Source organism: Mytilus galloprovincialis, chromosome 1, assembly GCF_965363235.1.
Source record: "Mytilus galloprovincialis chromosome 1, xbMytGall1.hap1.1, whole genome shotgun sequence".
Classification (NCBI taxonomy): domain Eukaryota; kingdom Metazoa; phylum Mollusca; class Bivalvia; order Mytilida; family Mytilidae; genus Mytilus; species Mytilus galloprovincialis.
In genome coordinates this window covers 13,622,335-13,641,850 of record NC_134838.1, presented here as the reverse complement: position 1 = coordinate 13,641,850, position 19,516 = coordinate 13,622,335, and the positions used below count along the sequence as shown (strand labels likewise).

The window sequence follows — 19,516 nt, the reverse complement described above, 5'->3', positions numbered from 1 at the left end:
TTGAGGTAATAACTAACATTAATAGCTATGGACCCAATTCAGAAAATCAAAATGGCGGCTCTGGGCGGCCATTTTGAAATCATGTCAAAAAAATTAATAAAAATTATTAATAAAATATGAAAAAATATATTACTTTACCAATTTTGATAAACTGTCGTATATCTTATGACAAAGGATATCACCTGAGGACTATTAAAGTATTAGATGGCCATCTTGAATGGTGGCCATTTTGGAAACGTAAATTTCAAATATATCATAATTCGCTATCCTAAATGGTTTTTGGAATAAATACTAAGTTTTATATGCATTTAGAACTAGTTTTTCTTATCATTTATTTATATGACTGTTGCTATTCATATAGGATATATTCACCAAGTGCTGAAATAAGGCATGCATATGTTAACTCATAAATGTATTAAAAAAATATGCGTAAATTCTTTTAATTGCAGTTTAGCATGTAGGGCTTAGTTACTTTTTGACCAACAAAAAATGCGTATATACAATATAATTTATGACCACTGTATGTTGAAAAGGAATAATACATAGGTGTTAAGTCAATGGAGCTGAAAAAATAATAAATAGACTGGAAAGAATTCCGTAACGCCAAGAGAGGACACATGAGGATTTACAATGTCAATCAAATACAAAAAGAGCAGACATAGACATTTGAGCCGGTAATAAGTCATTTTCTGTAAGCATACAACTGTTCCAAGTCGATGAAGGCAATGTGATGAGGGAATCACAAGGCAAGAGGTACTTATCCTGTCAAAGCAAATCTTAAGATCAAAATATATTTTGTCAGGAAAAACGAAAAAAGTCTAAGATGAGTCACGGATTGAAAATAACAGTAAAATAACCAGCCACAGTTGTGATGAATTAACAAGAACAATATGATTGCAGGATTTTTTTTCTTTTTATTGTGATGAGGTATCTGACTATCATCAGGAGGCTCGACAATAGAGTATGTGACTGTCACTTGTACTACTAACCATTGTTCTTTTAGCAAGACAGTGCTGGAGATTAGTATTTCAGGAGCAGATATTATGCTAAATGTTTGTTAAAACTGCACGACAGGGCAATTAGACAGAAGTCGAGACACAGAAAAAAGTCAAGAATCTGTTATCCATGGAATCGGACTCGCCAAATTGATAGAAAACAGTGACGGCTCACACTATGGAACAGATATTGTTTTAATATTTGAAATTGATGATATTGGTAAATTGTACAGTAAACGTTCTTAGTAAATATGAGTTGTCATGGAAGGAATGATTAATACAAGCTGTCATAGATGATATGCAAGCACACATGAAAGGTTGCGTTTTTCTCCGGATTCTCAACGAATATGTTGGGGAAGTTCTGAAACAGGCCATGTCTTTTAGTCGTGATGATGAAGGCCTCTTCATAGTCAAAGTAACTAGAAAAGTTTGAAGAGTTAAGCTTGTTACTATAAAAAGGTACATTCCAAATGAATCAGTTCCACAATCGTTGAGACATCTTACTCTCTATCTGAGGACTGATAAGTTGCAGTTGTATCCTTTCAACGACGAGTTGCACAATTGAACTATTATAGCTGAGAAATGGTAAGTCTTGTCTGCCACTCAACGATATTTCTGGACTGTGTCTTGATGTTTGGCCATCCTGTATCATTCTTACTAAGGAAACTTATGTCTGTTGAACTGATTCGTGTCAACAGCTGTTATTGAGTGTCCCTGTAAAGTTATTCTTAGTATCAAGCATATATTTTGTCTGCTATGGCTATGGTGATGCCTTCATTTTTACTTTTTTTATTTGGTTTGTTTTAGAGCTTCACGATTGCATTTGTTGAAAATCAAGAGCACTAATTTATCTTGCTTGTATGCTTATAGATATCCTATAGCAGCTACATTCCAATTTTTTTAACTGCGTTGTATCAGTTCTTCCTTTCATGGTAACTCTAAGATCTTCCAGTCGTTTACTGTACAATTTAGCGTGATCTGCAAGCTTGGAGATTGGTACAATACTTCTTCAAGACCGTGTGCCATCAATGTATTTCATTATTTAGGAAAGCACAACTCAAAGGATAAAAGATTCCTGGCTTTCTTTCTGTGTCTTTTATTCTGCCTATTTGCTATGTTGTCAAGTTTCATCAATCATCAAGCATGATACCAGCTCTTACTTTGGCGAAGGAAATATGTCTTGTAGTACAAGTGCACAGTCTCGCCCTATTTTTGTCGATTTGAAAATGTCTATGTATCATGGAGATCTTCAGATACATCACCACAGAAAAAAATACATTGCAGTCATTGTTCTTTTTGATCCAGTTCCCCTTTACAGTGTCCTTGTTTCCTTTCAATTGGCAACTTATCTTCAACATCAGAAGTATGTTTTCCCTTTTGCTGATGAAATATTTTGAGGTCTGAAAATTTGCTTGACATGGTTTGTGCCATTTTGCCTTGTGATTCATGAGTGCCTCTGCAGTTCCATAGCCCTCATTCAACTGTTTCGAATTGAGCGAAAGGAAAACCAATTCAAGACCCAACATCTTCGTATGCTTGCATCAAAAGAGTGATTGCCAGCTCAAATGTCTATGACTGTTCTGTTTGTATCAACTTGGCATTGCAAACCCTTACATGTCCTCTCTTGCCGTTTCACACATTCCTTCCACTCCAATTGCCCATTGTGTTTTTCTTATATCTAGTTCCAGTGTTTTCGAAATCTACAATTTTGATCTTTTCCAAAAAAAAACTTTCGGTCATAAATTATATAATATATACGTAATTTCTGTTTTAAAAAGTTACTTGTAAGTAACAGAAATTTTGATACTGATATCTTAATTTTGTAAACATGTGCATGCCTTATCTGGCCTCTTTTTGAATATCCAATATAAATTAGTAAAAAAAGTACGAATGCAAACAGTGAATTAATAAGATTAGCGAATAATGATATATTGGAAATTCATGTTTTCAAAATGGCCATCATTCAAGATGGCTACCAAAAAATCAATATATATATATATATGAAGTCCTCAGATGACAGTCCTTGTCAATTGTGATGAATATACCATTTGACTATATAATAATTTCCTACAGCAAGCGCTTAACTTATAAGTCAAAGTGAACACAGATACTAAGGAATTGCAAATGTGTAAAGGCAGTATTAAGTTGTACTACTCTATGTTTATGTGGAGGACAATGTGATAGAATATGATAAACATTTTTGGTTTGACAAAACATGTAAATGTACATTTCATTTATTGTTAGATATTGTTAACGTCAATTGAGAACATTTGAGCAGTTGACGTTCTTATAACATTACGTGTATGATATAAAATTCATTATGTCTGCAATCAAGGTTTTTGAAAATTGTTTCAAATGAACAACAATATCAACAAAACGAATTATCCAGTAATCAACCAAATATTATAAAGAACAGGTATACAAATATTTTCTTGCTTTATTTCTACGTATAAAGTAAAATTCTCCTGTTATTCTATGTTGAACAAGCGGTTGCACGAATAATGCTTTCAGAGTAATAGTTCATTTTATGATCCACTTCGTGTCCGCGTTTTAATGCTTTTGTACCCGCTATAAAACAGAAGAATAACTCGGGGAAGGGGGATAGGCTAGCTTTTTGTCCTGTTTATCTAGCTCAAACAAATACATTTGTATATATCTTCCACAATGCATTTTTTTTTTATTATATCGAATAATGACTACATATTTTGGCTTAACAAAAAGATTTTTCAAGATGGCCGCCATTCCATATGGGTAATATTTCCAAAACTTTTGTTCTACAAGACAATTGGATCCAGCACTGTTATTCTATCAACCAGATTTCATATCAATATCTTCTCTAATATCATTTTCATGATTTTCTATTATTAATCTATTGAGATCAAACGGACGCCATTTTAAAATGGCCGCCTCTTCTGCCAATTTCGATTTTCAGATTGGGTCCATAGCTTAAAATGTTGTCCATGACATATACTACTACTATGCCAAATTTCATGCTTTTACCACAATCTGAGCAATTTTGTCAAAAATCTGCACAAATCGACTGGACTATAAGTAGGGTACACAAAAGAGCAACATAAATTCTGGAATGCAAATACTACCGTTCCACCTATAGATACCGTCTCATTCCCTATTAATTGTGTAAGCGATACAACTTTATTTAGGACATATTTATATTGAAATAACATTCACATGGGAATACATATAACCTCTGAAATATAGAAGAAAATAATAAGCCTTCTTTTATATCAAGTTACTCGCTGATATATAGTTACTTAATACATAAGTTTGCAATGCAAAACATCCTTTTGGTGTTTTATGATAATTGGCAAGTGAGAAGTTGACACTAAGTTAGATATGATTTATAGATTTGACCGAAATGTTTAAGTTCTTTGTTATTTTCACATACACATTGTTATATTGTAATGTAAAGGATGACCCAACTTATGATACTTGTAAATTTATTAAGTACTTGTAATTTGATGGAGTATTTATACAGTTAAACAAGTATTGTGAAACCCAATAAAACTAATAAGGAAGGAAAGGAAGGAAAGGTAATTTAAAATCCTGTCTATATCATCATTTTATATGTACAGCTGCCAAACCGTGTGCAGTTGTCTTTTAAAGGTTACTGTGTGTATATTGATAAAGTTGTGTCTGAATAAAAATTAAAAACGAAAAAAGAAAAGGGGACATTCTTCATCACAAATATCAAAACACACTGACCGAAACGATATAACAAAGAGTACTGAAAGTTTTGGTAAACAACAATCCATCAATCAATAAAAGGAAAAATATGAAATTTCCTCTGCAAATGACAAATTGATGGAACCACCATTAGAACTGTAATATCCAGAACCAAATGTACTTACGTATGGAACTTGGCAAGATGATGCATATACGAATATTTTGTGAATTCACAGAACCCTAACATTTGCCAAAACCCACGATCAAAAATTTTCGGTTATCAAATACTGCCCAGATTTATATTTAATCTCTAGCTCTAGATATATCAATTTGCTAATCACTGGTAGCGGCCAAATTTTGTTTCCTCACTAAAAGTTGTTCTAAATTTTGGTAAAACTAGGCCAAAATCGACCACATCAATATCATAAAAAAGTTCGGCAAATTTAGCGAATAAAAAGTCATATGCACTTTAAACTAGACACACACTTCATTTGACACAGAGCCAAATCAAAAGACCGTACATTTAAAGTTTAAAATTGTAAGAATTCGAAGATGCAACACAGCTTTTCATTTTACCTTGTCAAGTAAATCATATTTTATAAATCGACAAACTAATCCGAGCTATGCTTTTTTTTTTTTAAACAGTGACATATAAAGTTGAATGATCTTATTGTTAACTTCAATTCTTTATTAACCAAATGTTTTACAACATATAGGTACATGTATAATCAATATATACTAAATATATATTACAAAAATATACGATCATGACAAAACAGACAGAAGTTTTAAATACACAAAAAATAAATGCATATAAATATAATTCCAAATAGCAAATATTTGTAACAAATGAATTACAAATCATTTTACTAAAACAGTCATTTCTGAGCTTCAGTGCTCTAAATATATATTTTCCCAAGTTGCACAAGTCTTTTACATTAGTAGTGCTTAATAATTGTAACATTTTATAAACAGATGGCTTACGCCAATAATATGGTTTAATCAAACATTCACGTAGATTAGAATATAATGGACACGATAAAATAAAATGCATTTCATCCTCAATATCATCAATACACAATGTACAGGTTCTAAGGTTTCTATTAACATTGGAATACCTTCCCTTCTCTATAGCTAGATTATGTGATGACAATCTAAATTTAACAATACACTTTTTATAAATATCGGGTATGGGTTTACACAAATATGACTGCAAAGAAAAATTGGATATCATATATCTATACAAAAAACATTTTGATGAACTTTCTAAAGTAGCATCAAACTCTTGTTTTACAATATCACAAAGTCTCTGTTTAATAACAATAATATGATCTTTACATAAAGAATTTTGTGAATACCACAAATCATTTAAACCAAGATGGAACAATTCCTTTCGTTTATTACAAACCCAGTTATTTTTGTCATTTGGATTCTTTAAACACATATCATATAAATAATTGTAACAACCATGTAATATACAATTGTTATTATTCAATACTTTTATCCAATATTTAAATATACGTAATTTCCTGGTTACTAACATTGGAAATCTTCCAAGTTCACAATAGACCATGACATTCGGTGTACTTGTTTTAACATTCAAAATTCTTTTACAAAAATCAACATGTATCTTTTCTACGTCTTGCGCTTTATGAAAACCCCATATTTCAGAACCATAACATAGAATACTACTCACATATGTATCAAATAATGACAATAACGTGGCATAATTAAATGAAAATTGTCTAAAATTACTAAATAAACAAAACATAGCTTTTCTACCTTGTTCTGCAACTTTTTTTTGTGCAACAGCAAATTTTCCATTAAAATTAAGAACAATACCTAGATAAGTAAATTTGTTAACAATATCTATTTGTACATCATCATAAAACCATTTATCTTCATCCTTTACTACGCCACCATTTCTAAAAATTACAATTTTGGTTTTATCAATATTTACAGTTAATTTCCATTTCTTGGTATAAATATACAATGCATTTAACATCTCTTGCAAACCATCTTTGGTTTCCGAAAAAATGACCATGTCATCTGCATACATTAATAAAAATAAACTTAATTCTTTCAACTCTACAGCTTTACAATTATTGTTTATAAACTCCATCTCACAATCATTAACATATAAAGCAAACAAAATGGGCGATAATACCTCCCCTTGCATTAAACCACCATTATTTTTGGAAAAATCTGTATAAAACCCATTTATTGTAACACATGATTTGACATTTAAATACATAGACTTAATAACAGACAGTAATTTTCCTTGTATACCAATTTTAGACAATTTAAACCATAAATTCATTCGATCAATAGTGTCAAAAGCTTTTGTATAGTCAACAAAACAGCAATACAGTTTCTTCTTTTCCGACAATGTTTTTGAAATAATACTTTGCAGAGCAAAAATTGCATCAACAGTGGAAAGTCCGTTTTTAAATCCAAATTGAGCATCAGTTATTGTATCATACGTGTTTGCCCATTTAATTAGTCTATTGTTTATAATGTGTGTAAAAAGTTTGGCTAAGCAACTGACTAAAAGTTATTCGGGTCACTTGGGTCACCGCGTTTGAAGACTGGTACCATAACTGCAATAGACCATGATTCTGGAAAAAGTCCTGAAACCAATATACCATTAAATAATTTACTAAACACTGGCATCAACATATCCTGGAATTCGATGAAATATTCATTTAACAATCCATCAATACCATGACTCTTACTTCTCTTTAAACTAGATATAGCACATAGTATTTCTTTATTGGTAATAACACAATCTAATTCCTGATATACCGGTATTTCATCATTATTTGAATTTCCATTTCTTGAATTTTCCTCTGAATTAATTTCGGACGCTATTCGTTTAAAATGATAAAAAAATTCTTTCCCCGTAGCTTTAGGTTTAACTATACGCTTAGATGAAAATTTTCTATAGAATAATTTAGGATTGTGTTTCTTTAAGCCTTCTAACATATTTCCTTGTTGCTTTTTATAATTCCGTTTCAGTTTTGCTTCAAGTAATTTATAATTTCGTTTTGCTGTTACTAAGTTCAAATGATGTGTACTACACTTGCTATGGTTAAACACATTTAGAAATTTTTTATAAAGATTATACCGACTTACGTTCATCATTAAACCATGGTTTGTCTTCAATTACGGGCATAATTCTGTCCTGTTTCTTCCTAGACGTACTCACTGTTGGCCTAACTTTAAAGTATGGAGACATGATTCCATTTAAAAATTCACTGAAGTCGGAAACAGTTTTATCTATGCCATCCTGTGATTCAAAATTTAAATTTTCACACAATGAGTTGAGATTGTCAATTTTATTAGACAGTGTTTCTTTGCATTGAGATTTGTATTCATCCCTCCATTAAAAAGTTTTCCTTTCAACCTACATAATCAGGTTCACAATCAGTAGTTAATTCATCCGTAAAATTCAATTCACATTCTTGATTTTTATTTCTAGGTGCAAACTTAAGTGGTCGATATAATTAGTCGCAAAAATTAGTCGCTAGCTTGAGTCTGACTACACATGTTATTGTCTCATTGACATTTACTACTCTTTGTCCAATTTCAGCACATCTTTATATCTTCTACTATTGCTGTTGGTAAATAAAGTTCAGAAAAAAATGAGAAAACAAAAAAAAAGTGTCGACTTTCCTACAAAAAACAAATTTAGTTTTTAGTATATTGTTGCGTATGGGATGCTTGACTCTTTATCTCCAGGTAACAAAGGAAAACTTTTCATGTTAAGACATATTATAAATGTCACACTCGACTCCTAGAACCTTTAGAATATATGTTCAATCAAGATTGTGTTATGAGTAGTCATGTCAGGAAATAGTTTTATAGAATAATGTATAATGCTAAGAAAACCTTTTTGAACACATGCAAAAACAAAGGCATCAAATCGTTATTAAATCGTTATTATTATTATTCATGTCCATTTATCAAAGAGAAGATGGTAATGATTCACATATTAAAATCATTAAAAATTGAATTTGAAGCCCAAAAAAAATGAGACGATATGTATATGATATCCGAATCAAGTGTTCGACACTTCTGTTGCATAATCAGATACTAATTAGAGATATAACTTTTGCACATTTGAATTACAGAGTGCACACATTTTGTAAAACTATTTCGATGCTACTCCAATCTAAAGTAGCGAAAAACTGGATACCCATTCCATTCCCAAAATAATTCAAGCCCCCCTCCCCCTTATTTCCTCACATCCTTTCTTAAAGTTACAAATGCTCAGCCTCTTAATAAATTTGGTTAATGTAAATATTGTAGTCTTATTACCACTTGACAAATACAAGTACATCACCTAGTAGTCACACAATAAAGTAGGTGTTCATTGCAATATTCATGATTTAAGTTCAACGCTGAGTTCAAATAAATATCAATAATATAATTCATAATCATGATATTACGAAGAATAAAAAGATGAACCTGACGACATTGACAGATTGTTAGCGCCAGCAGAGAATGTACTGACAACAAACCGACAGCAACACGTTAAACATGTTAGCACTAATTGGGGAAAGTTGTGAAACTGAAAGTTAAAATAAAAATAGAATGTACTGTTTATTCATTGTTATTGTCATCACAACAGCAGACTCCAGACAAAGAAATTTGGTAAACTTCAATCTGAATAACAACAAATACTTGAAACTGTCATCAATTTTAAATAGGGAAATAGGAAACCGACATTGATTTTAAATGACATGACATCATGTTTTTTCGGGTCAAATATTGTTCTAAGAATCCATGAATGTGTTGGCTTTCCGTTTAAAGACGAGGAAGATAATAACTTGTTGTTGTGTTGCACCTTCTTGTTCATTATAAGCAGATAAATCTACCTATACAATCCAGGTTACGATGTAGTTTGAAATAGTATATTTCGGAGTGTAAATCGTTTATTTGAACAGGTAAGCTAGAGTGAATGTTATTATTGTTTAAAGGGAGTGTTATAAAAACTGAACTGATTTGTAAATATAACTAACACATAGTGTTGTTTGAACTTATAAACTCTTTTAAAATGCTATACTGTAGACAGAGGATACTATTTTTTGTACCCTCTTGTATATGTATGTATTATGTGTATCTTATAAGGAGTACATGTACATTGGAAGTTAACCACATTAATTAACCCAATTGGTACCTTATAAATATATATATATAATCCTACTTGATGTCAGTTACTTTTCAAATTCGGAGGAAAACACGCTTATTAAAAAATAAATTTCTGTCATTTCACTATGTGTATTTGTTTATGCATTCATTTTTTACATTTTATACATTTTTTAGTGTTAACATATTTTATTAATTATATTCAGGTACATACATAGGCTTTTACATAATAATACAAGTGAAATAAATAAAGGATCCAGAAACAAGATGTTAGCTTATATTAAGCTGTTTCCTGATAAGAACATTTCATATTGTAATACTCAAGGAGTAAATTTAAAATGTTTAAAAAAAATAACAATGTTACACTAGATGGAAAGAAAAAAAAACATATAATAAGGTTGTGACACACAAGAAAAAAGAAAAAAAATATACATCGGAAATTAAATAATAAAGTGTATGTTTCTGAACGGACACAATCATTTAAGATATAAGTATTACTTGTTGAACAAGATGTGTGCTATCATATGACAAATCTGACAATATGAAAAAAGATTTCTTCCGACAAAAAATGTATTATATTGATATTATAAAAAATATACATTTTTTGAATTGTTTAAATATTAAAATACCTGATTGCATTGAAGACTTATATTTTCAATCTATTATTTAGTTGTAGAAAAATATAAAGATAAAATAAGACCCTGAAGAGTTGTGGTTACTCGGCAGTATATGTAAAACCTTGGAAATATGAACGTGTACACAATCTTGGTGGTTTCATTGAGTTTTCATATGGCTGCGACTGTCTGTAAACAACCCTGTTTTTACTGTCCATGCGAAGTACAGGGAAATCCATGTGCAGGTATCATTAGTTATATATAGTTGATATGTTTTAAAAAGCCGAGATTTTCTTTGAAACGGTAGGCTAACTAAATTGCACTCAATGATACGAGTCAGTTTTTTAGGACCGGATATGGAATAAGTTGATTTTTTTTATTTGTATACATGTTTTGTTGCCATTTTTCTTCTATTACATTCTCATATATAGTAATGAATATTAACATAAATTTAAAGAAATTGTTTATTCTTTTCTCGTTATTAAATGTATCATTTCGATTATCTAACATAAAAGTATCGTACATTACTGAATTTAAGAATAATGTACATCATGCACTTATTTGTGATGCAAAGGATATTTTATAGTGTTGGTCTGCCTCCCCCTGAATACAAATAGGTATTATTTGTATTCGTTTTCATTTTTGACCGTTTACTCTTCCTCAAATTTTATATAAGCATGTACAGCAGCATTATTCGTCATTGCATAATTCGACTTGCAAGGACAAATTAACGAAATGCATGGTGTTATTTTATGCATATTTAATGGACACCTCATTTTTATATATATTCTATGTCAAATAAAAAACTTTTTTATTGCAACTTAAAAATCTAACCTTGTTTTATACGTGCCGTGTATAAATTATTACAACATCGTACACTTAAGCACGTATGAAAGAATAGACAAGTTTAAAATTTTAAACATATTGAGTTAAAAAACATCATACAAAGATACCAATCAGTGGGTTTTTTGTATTAAAGGTGTCATGTTGCAATTTGTGATCCTATATCGTATTTTTGAAGTGAATAACCCCTGTTGGTTTGCGGATGACTTGCGAAACAGTTAATAAATTAGGTCCTATTTATGACACCATTAGATATTCTTTTTATGGGGTTACACTGTGCTGACTGAAACAGCTAAAAGTCCTTTTAGTACAACTAATACAAAAATCAAAAATAATAATCATACATTTGTTCGTAACATATGAATGAGTTGTGAGTTTAAAATCTTTTTTTTTCAACTGTCTGATGTGCATGTTTTTTTGTTTAAGAAAACAAAAGGAGAAGGTCCGGTAAGGGCCGATTTTGGCTTCAAATTTTAGGTTCATCTGACGAAAGATTTTGAACACTTTTTAAACACTTAAGCATCTATTTCAGTTGATTCAATTAGTTAATGTGAAAGATTTTAACTGATTTAGTCATTAAAAACGCTCCGCTTCTAGCTTAAATATGAAAATTCTACCAAATATGCCAAACAATGTCACTTTTCAGATGTTTTTTTGATCAAAAATGAAAGTGGCCGCATCAGTGTTCATCCTCAACCTTAAGATGTGATATGTATAATCATCAAATATAACTTACATTTCAATATTAAGAATGAACACAAATGCGGCCACTTTCATTTAAAACGGAAACCGTCTAAAGTTAAACTAAAATGCTAAAATTGTGAAAATTTAAGTCAGTTAGCATGACTTAATGATGCTAGTACCCGATATATGTGCATTGTGTTGTCAAAAACAGCCCATATTTATGTAGCAGAAGCATTCTTCTTTCCAAAAAGTAACTAAAGTGTACATTTGTCGTACTGAACCTACTCCTTTCTTTGTCCCCAAAAGAGTGTATGATTGTTAACTTTAACACCCTAACCCTATCTTCAAAACATGCCTAACTTGTATAATAAAGAATTCAAAATAGTTTTCTTTTCCCAAAAAAAGAAAATTATATTATTTGATTTCACAAGAGCTTTTTATGATTTTTCAAGGAAATAATGTCAGAATTGTACAAGCTGATCTCTAAGTCTGACCTTGATGAAAGAATCTCAAGATTCGCTATTCATAACGGATAGCATTTTCCTACACACCAGGGATACCATATTCATTTAGAATAGTCTTTAAATCATACATAATTCATATTGTCATTAATAGACATGTGATAGCACGGACAATTTATATAAAGTATATGATAGTTTTCTCTTTACCGGAATTTAATTTCCCCAAAAATGAGATCAATCTTGTTTTTATGTCCAAGTCTTTTGGATATCTCCCAAGCTCCCTATAAATCATGTGAGAGGTTGTTTGGTGCGTTTTGTTATTTGATTTTGCCAGGTTGTTTGATGCGTTTTGTTATTTGATTTTGCCATGTGATTATGGACTTTCCCAATTGATCTTCCTCTAAGTTCAGTATTTTTGTGATTTTACTTTTTACGTCTTCAAACCTAATGATACTTTACGAAGTTGTTCACGTTCCCTTTCAATTATGTCATTATTTTAAATACCACACAATTCCGGATTACACAATTCACAACCATACATTATTTTAAATACCACACAATTCCCGATTACACAATTCACAACCATACAATAATGCTGGGGCCGGTTTCACGAAGCTATCCTAAGACATGTCATAAGACATATCTTAGAACGTGTCTTATGATCCTCTTATGACTATCCTAGGACATATCTCAGACCTCGTCTCGAAGCTGTGTTAGGATCATCTTAGCTAAGACATCCTAAACCTGTCGCAAGTTCTTTAAATTTTCAAATAAAAATATGATATACGGAAAACAATCATGTAAATGTAGTATGTCTTACCATAAATTATTCTAAACGTATTGATTAATATAATGACATAAATATAAAAAAAAATAAAAGTAATTTATATATAAATTATCTTTAAACAATACATCAATATAAATATGAAATTTTCAATGCAAAATTAAGAAAAAAAGAATATAAAATTATGACATTGTTTTGGTACAAGTGAGGTGAATTTCGACTTTATTGGTTATAAAAGGTTAAGAGATAAAATCGTGCAATTTTTATATCAATACATCGAATTTTCATTGTTGACAAATCCTGATAATCCGTCAATGTATATATGTTTTAAGCAGGAACAGGAGAATAGATAATTAGATAATAATAAGATAATTTTTTTTCAAAATTGATATAAAAAATGAGTGTAATTGATATAAATAAACGTATAACTATCCTAAGACCATCATAAGACACCTCTCGCGTTGTCCTAACTTTATGACCAACTTTAAGAGATGTCCTAATTTAGGACCGCTTTGTGAACCCACTTAGGACTAAGATATGTCGTAAGACCATCCTAAGACATGTCTTAGTCCTAATACAGCTTCGTGAAACTGGGCCCTGGTTTTATCATTTTATCATGTACGAAGACTAAAACGAATAAGTACGTGTGTTCAAGGGGGCGGGGAGGAGAAGTTATAAACAAAATCCTTTGACATCACAAAATGATTGAACAATACTCTGAAATTTAATAATGTACGATAGTTTTATACAATGAATTAAATAAAAATGAAAATTACACTTTTTAAAAAATTGAAAACAACACGTTTAATAATTTCTTGCGTCCGAAATGCTTTTCTGGATTTACCTTCATCAGCTAAAATAAATAACCAAATTCATCTAAAGCCAACTTTGCCTGAGGGAGTTAAAACCTTAGTTTCATAGTAATTTCAAAATTTATTAACGGACAATTTTAGTAAAGTTTGTTAAATCATGTCAGTAACGAAGCACTGACTTATAAGTCTCATGTTTCAAAGAGAACACTAATAAAAGATTGTATGTAAAATATATTATTGGTTATTTTTAACTAACTTTGGGGTAAAAGTTTCACACTGCAACCAATTGAATGATTGATGATGATAATAATTATTGAATATTTATAAAAATAAACATAAGACAATATAGTAATATATATGTTTTTTAAAGCGTGTGTGTCTATTATCTTGAAAACTATAAAAGTAAGATAAAAACATGTAATAGCAAAATGAATAGCAACTAAGGTATACAAGCTGTATAACTGACATTTTTGTTTGACTCTTCATTTGAGTTATTGCGTCTATATTTTTACAAATTGTTAATGATAGCGAATGATAACATTGAAAATGAACGTAGGGAATGTGCCAAAAAGACAAAAAACCGACTAAAGAGTCGAGAACAGCCGAAGGCTACCAGTGGGTAGTGAGAAAATCCATAACCCTGAGGCGTGCTTCAGCTGGCACCTCAAGAAAATGTGTACTAGTTCATTGGTAATAGACGTCACACCATCTTGTACATAAATCTGGTTCATCAACGTTTTAATCAGACACTCGTGGCGTTTTATCAAGCCTAAGTAGCAGCTGCAAGTTTTTGAATACCAAATAAGTTGGGAAATGTTTATCCCATATGCAGGTGAAGTTGGTATATTACTACTAAGGTTTGGGGAAATTAATAAATTATTGTCTTTACTTGATTTCAGAATATTGTACATAATGCACTTTATTTGTTATGTAGAGGATTTGATTTAAACTTGTACTTTCCTTCCCTAGAATACAAATACATACTTTCCGGAAACGTATAACAATTGTGTTTCTTATTTTGATTTTTCCTTCAAATTTGATATAGCATTGTTTATTGTTTCTTATTTTGATTTTTCCTTCAAATTTGATATAGCATTGTTTATTGTATATTAGAATCGCAACGACAAATCAACGAGATGCTTGTGCTACCATTTTGATAATAATTAATGGACACCTCGTTATCAGATCTATTCTATATCTGATAAAAATATTTGTCTATGGCAACTTAAAAATCTGTCCTTGTTTCTGACGAGTCGTTTATATATATGAAGGTATGAAACGATCGACAATTACTCTAAATATTTGTTTTTCTGTTCCTTAGGATTAAGATAGGTCAATCTTTACATATTGCGTTAAATATCATGAAAAGTGACATGTACCAGTCTGTAGTTTCAAATTCGTTTTTTTCTTCCATTTATAGATTTAAACGCTTACGATTTTAATCTTTTCACATTGCGTTTACAAACATCATTATATGTTACCAGTCGGTAGTTTTACATCATTAAAGTATCATTTTGCAGTTTGGGATCCTATTTGAGGTGGAAATGATCAGGATACCAAGATATACAATCACGTTAACCTAGCTAAATGGTCAATTAAGTTTTAACATTGTTATTGCCCTTTAGTGATGATTTTACAATGTTTTTGTCTTTTGTTTTGAAAATGATACAATGGATAGATGGTATCTCTGAAGTTCACAAATGATCAATAGGACAATGCACACACATAGATTACAATTATTAAATCATCAGTTAACGCTGTACATTGTTATTGCCCTTTTATAAAAAAAAAAAAGAGGCCATCATTGGAGAAGCAGGGTAGCGACACAGGCTCTTTACAATACCTATATATATTAAGCTAAGAAAAGACAACATTAGTATATCGCTGTTCACAAGTCATAAATCGATTGACAGAAACCAAATCCGGGTAACAAACTAAAACCGAGGGAAACACATCAACTATAAGAGAAAAACAACGAAACAACAGAACACTGAAGTGCAACAAAAAACAAACGACAATGCATTATACATAGAAACGAACTATGAGATAACAAATGCTTTATTCAGGACTTGGTACAGGACATTTTAAGAGAAAAACGATGGGTTGAAGCTGGTTTTATGGCTGGGCAAACCTCCGCCTTTATGGCAATGTCAAAGATACAAATAAAATGACAACATTGCATGTTTATGTCATAATATTCGAATATAGAAAAAAAACGATTGCGAATTTAAAACGTGGGCAATCAAAAGACAAATAAAAAAGACAACACCATATACATTCTGAGGAAAATGACGATAACAAACAGTAGTCAACTCGGCACCAATTAGATTAGTACAGATTTTTATATCGATTTCGTGAAAAGACATTTGTCCATTACATCATAGGATCATTGTCAATAACATAACCCCAACATTTTATAACAAGAAATGTTAAGTAGATTAATACAATTATTGAATAGTTAAATGTATTTTTGAAAACAATGTGTATTCGAACAAACAACACACTCACGCAATACTATAAAACTACTTTCAGATTTGATGTTTACATCGATTAATGCAAATTAATTGGAAATCTTTAAAAAAAACATCTGACAAAACTAGGCAGTGATGAAATGAACACACATTGACTAGTCACATTTGTCGAGCCTAGCTTCATATACAAGTGCCTTTCATAGAATAAGTCAAGAACATCGTCAGTCGTTGTCCTATATTATGGAACGTTTTGTATTGATCAAACACGACTTCTTCTAAACAAATTAAATATATTCTTTCCACTGAAATTACTAAGTCTGAACGATTTTAACCTGTGTTAACAGACGAACAAAATCTCAATAATAGTTGCAGTTTCTTCGCTTAATATTTGGTCCATTAATGAGTCTAACGACCAATCATGTCCTTTTCAGCGTGCTGATAACAAATGTTAATGCGAAACGTAATCTTATATTTTGTTTATTTTAAATGTCTGTTGATTGATATTGCTAACTTTCAAAGAACATGTTAGTAGAGCTGATACACAACATTTGTCTTTTGGCTTCCTGCAATCATTGCTTCAGAAACCACTAATCTTGTTCATCAAACCAAATTAATTAAAGGCATGTGTATGCATCCTCGCGACGTCGGTCGTTTGGTTATGCTGTGTCAATATACCCTTTATATCTTCTTTTATTTATACTGTCAATTCGATATATTTATATCTTGTTGATGTATTGAATTTGACACGGACACATTTCTTTTTCAGAAATGTGGGCAGATGACTGTAATGTTTTTATCAACAGTACTGTAAACATCACTTGTCAATTAGATGTTTCTTATGACGAATCTAATTCTAGTTCTTTGTTCTTCACAAGAGACAAAATACCACTGGAAAACAAACATATTATAGTAGTAAACCAAACAACAGCAGTATTACAACATGTTGTTACAACTGATGACATTAAGAATAATATATACTGTAAAGCGAAAAATGCACCCTTAGTACATGGGCACAACTTACCATATGCGAAGATTGAATTGACGTATATAGATTGTAAGTATGATAAGATATGCAATTTCAAAATAGAAAGGGACTGTATTTTCTACCTCATTTATCTGGTCTAGCAGTAAGAGATTTTCATTTCGATTTTAATTTCAATGAATCAATGGAAAAAGTTGCAATCAACGTGCCTGAAGAATTCCTCTTATACGTTTTAATTTCAATAACTATCTCGAACGCATAACTTATTTTATAGAAAAAGTAAATAATGACATATGTACTGTTAAATATTTCCTCCTTTTGCGTTGATACATTTATAAAATATTGAAGTGTAGTAAAACAGTGGTTTAAAATTAAATAACGACAGAACATTGTCCAAACTAAATGGATTAATGGGCAAATAAGGGTTACCGTTTGAAGTTCAACAATGAGTTAATCCCATGCCATATAGTAAGGCATGATTTGCCCAACATGACAAATTGTGAAAATGAAATCTAAATAAACGACAACTTGACCTTTAAAAGACCAATTTCAACCTCCTAATCTCGGACATACACAGAAAAATGTAGTTAAACTGTTTATAATTTTGCAAGAGACAGTTCTCTAATATATACTTATTTTATGATACTGTTGCAGATTATCCACAGGAAATAGTTAATTTCTCATGTATTTGGGAAGGTTTGGAGGCAAGTTCATTGCAGTGCTTCTGGGAACACCCTGTAGAATACAAAACAAAAAATGTCGAAGTTTCGTTAGAATGGTAATTTTTCTCTTATTCAGATTTAAGGATAAATGAGAGTTGCAGGATACCAATGGGTCTTTTAAAAGCATAAATCAAATACAAACTGACTGTCATGACAAAAACAAAAAACGACCAAAATACAAAGAACAGTTTAAAAAAAACATTAGAAGTGAAAATAAGGTAAAAAGAGGTTTAAGATGCATTTTTCGTGATATCATTTTCGGGAAAACTCTATTTGCATATTTGTTAACCTAACAATTCAGTTTAAAAAATCTCAAATTTTCAAACAATGGAGGACAATTTTAATAACACAATTATATTTTTTTCAGTACGTTGGGAAGGTTGAAATAAGACAACCGAAGTATTGACATTGGAGACAAGTTCAATATTTCTATGCTGAATATTTCATGGATATTTTATTATATTATTAAACAACTACATACGATACATCTTGGCAATACAAAATTAATTGAGCCCTTTTCTGTTCAATTTCAAGCTATTTTGATACAGAACCGTCTACCTGAAACCTGATAAAAATGTCTTTAATATTATGTAACACCTTAAAAGATTATATATCAGACGTGCTTACTTAGTTTGTTAAATAATCCGATCTTGCTTCATAGCATTAATAGAGGTGACAACTATCAACTTTATCTCATATTGGGATCTTATGGGGTATAATTGTCATGAATTTGCTAAAACGTTTGAAAGGAACTGTTCTTTTTCACTTAATTATCTGAATACCATCACCTTGAAACAATTGTCATCTTGAAATAACAATCTTAATCCTGAAAAACAAATTAATCCTTTCACTTATCTACTTGTTTGATGTGCTTATTTGTTTCTTAAATCTCCCATATAGTGTATGGATCAATGTTAGTGTCCGTTTGTCTTTTAATAGCTTTTATGTCATGGGTTAACATGTGTATTTTCAATCGTGATATTTGTTCAATTCCTTGGTGTCCTTTTTTTTTTTTGTTTTATTGGGCAATTTTATTGCAGAAGTAATTACGAAAATATTCAAATGGCCGTTGTCTAATAGAATTAACGGTACCAATTTTCTTGCACTAAATGCGCATTTCGACAATACATGTCTCTTCAGTGATGCTTGTTGCCAAAATATTTGAAATCCAAATCTTTTATAAAAGATGAAGAGCTATAATCCAAAATGTAGTAGACAAGGACTATGTATTATCCTTTGTTATTTATTATCCATTATTTATTATCATTGTTGGTTTTATTAGTTGTATGATAACTGTTTATTGTCCTTTCTTG

The 19,516-nt window shown here is 30.7% G+C and overlaps 1 protein-coding gene and 1 long non-coding RNA gene across 4 annotated transcripts in view; one reads left to right on the top strand and one right to left on the bottom strand.

The window, feature by feature from the left end:
- LOC143066227 (uncharacterized) overlaps positions 1 to 19,516 on the bottom strand; it is a 257,038-nt gene that overhangs the window by 189,607 nt on the left and 47,915 nt on the right. The gene's annotated exons all lie outside the window — the stretch shown is intronic.
- The window catches only part of LOC143066103 (uncharacterized), a 32,227-nt gene continuing 21,794 nt past the window's right edge, over positions 9,084 to 19,516 (top strand). The window contains exons 1-4 of one of the 3 annotated variants that reach the window (XM_076239204.1): positions 9,084 to 9,628; positions 10,501 to 10,689; positions 17,266 to 17,553; positions 18,136 to 18,259. In XM_076239204.1, the coding sequence (XP_076095319.1) occupies positions 10,578 to 10,689; positions 17,266 to 17,553; positions 18,136 to 18,259 (524 nt within the window). In that variant the 5' untranslated portion in view covers positions 9,084 to 9,628; positions 10,501 to 10,577. The remainder of the gene's footprint in view (positions 9,629 to 10,500; positions 10,690 to 17,265; positions 17,554 to 18,135; positions 18,260 to 19,516) is intronic. The other 2 variants (XM_076239203.1, XM_076239202.1) reach the window with 2 other exon arrangements.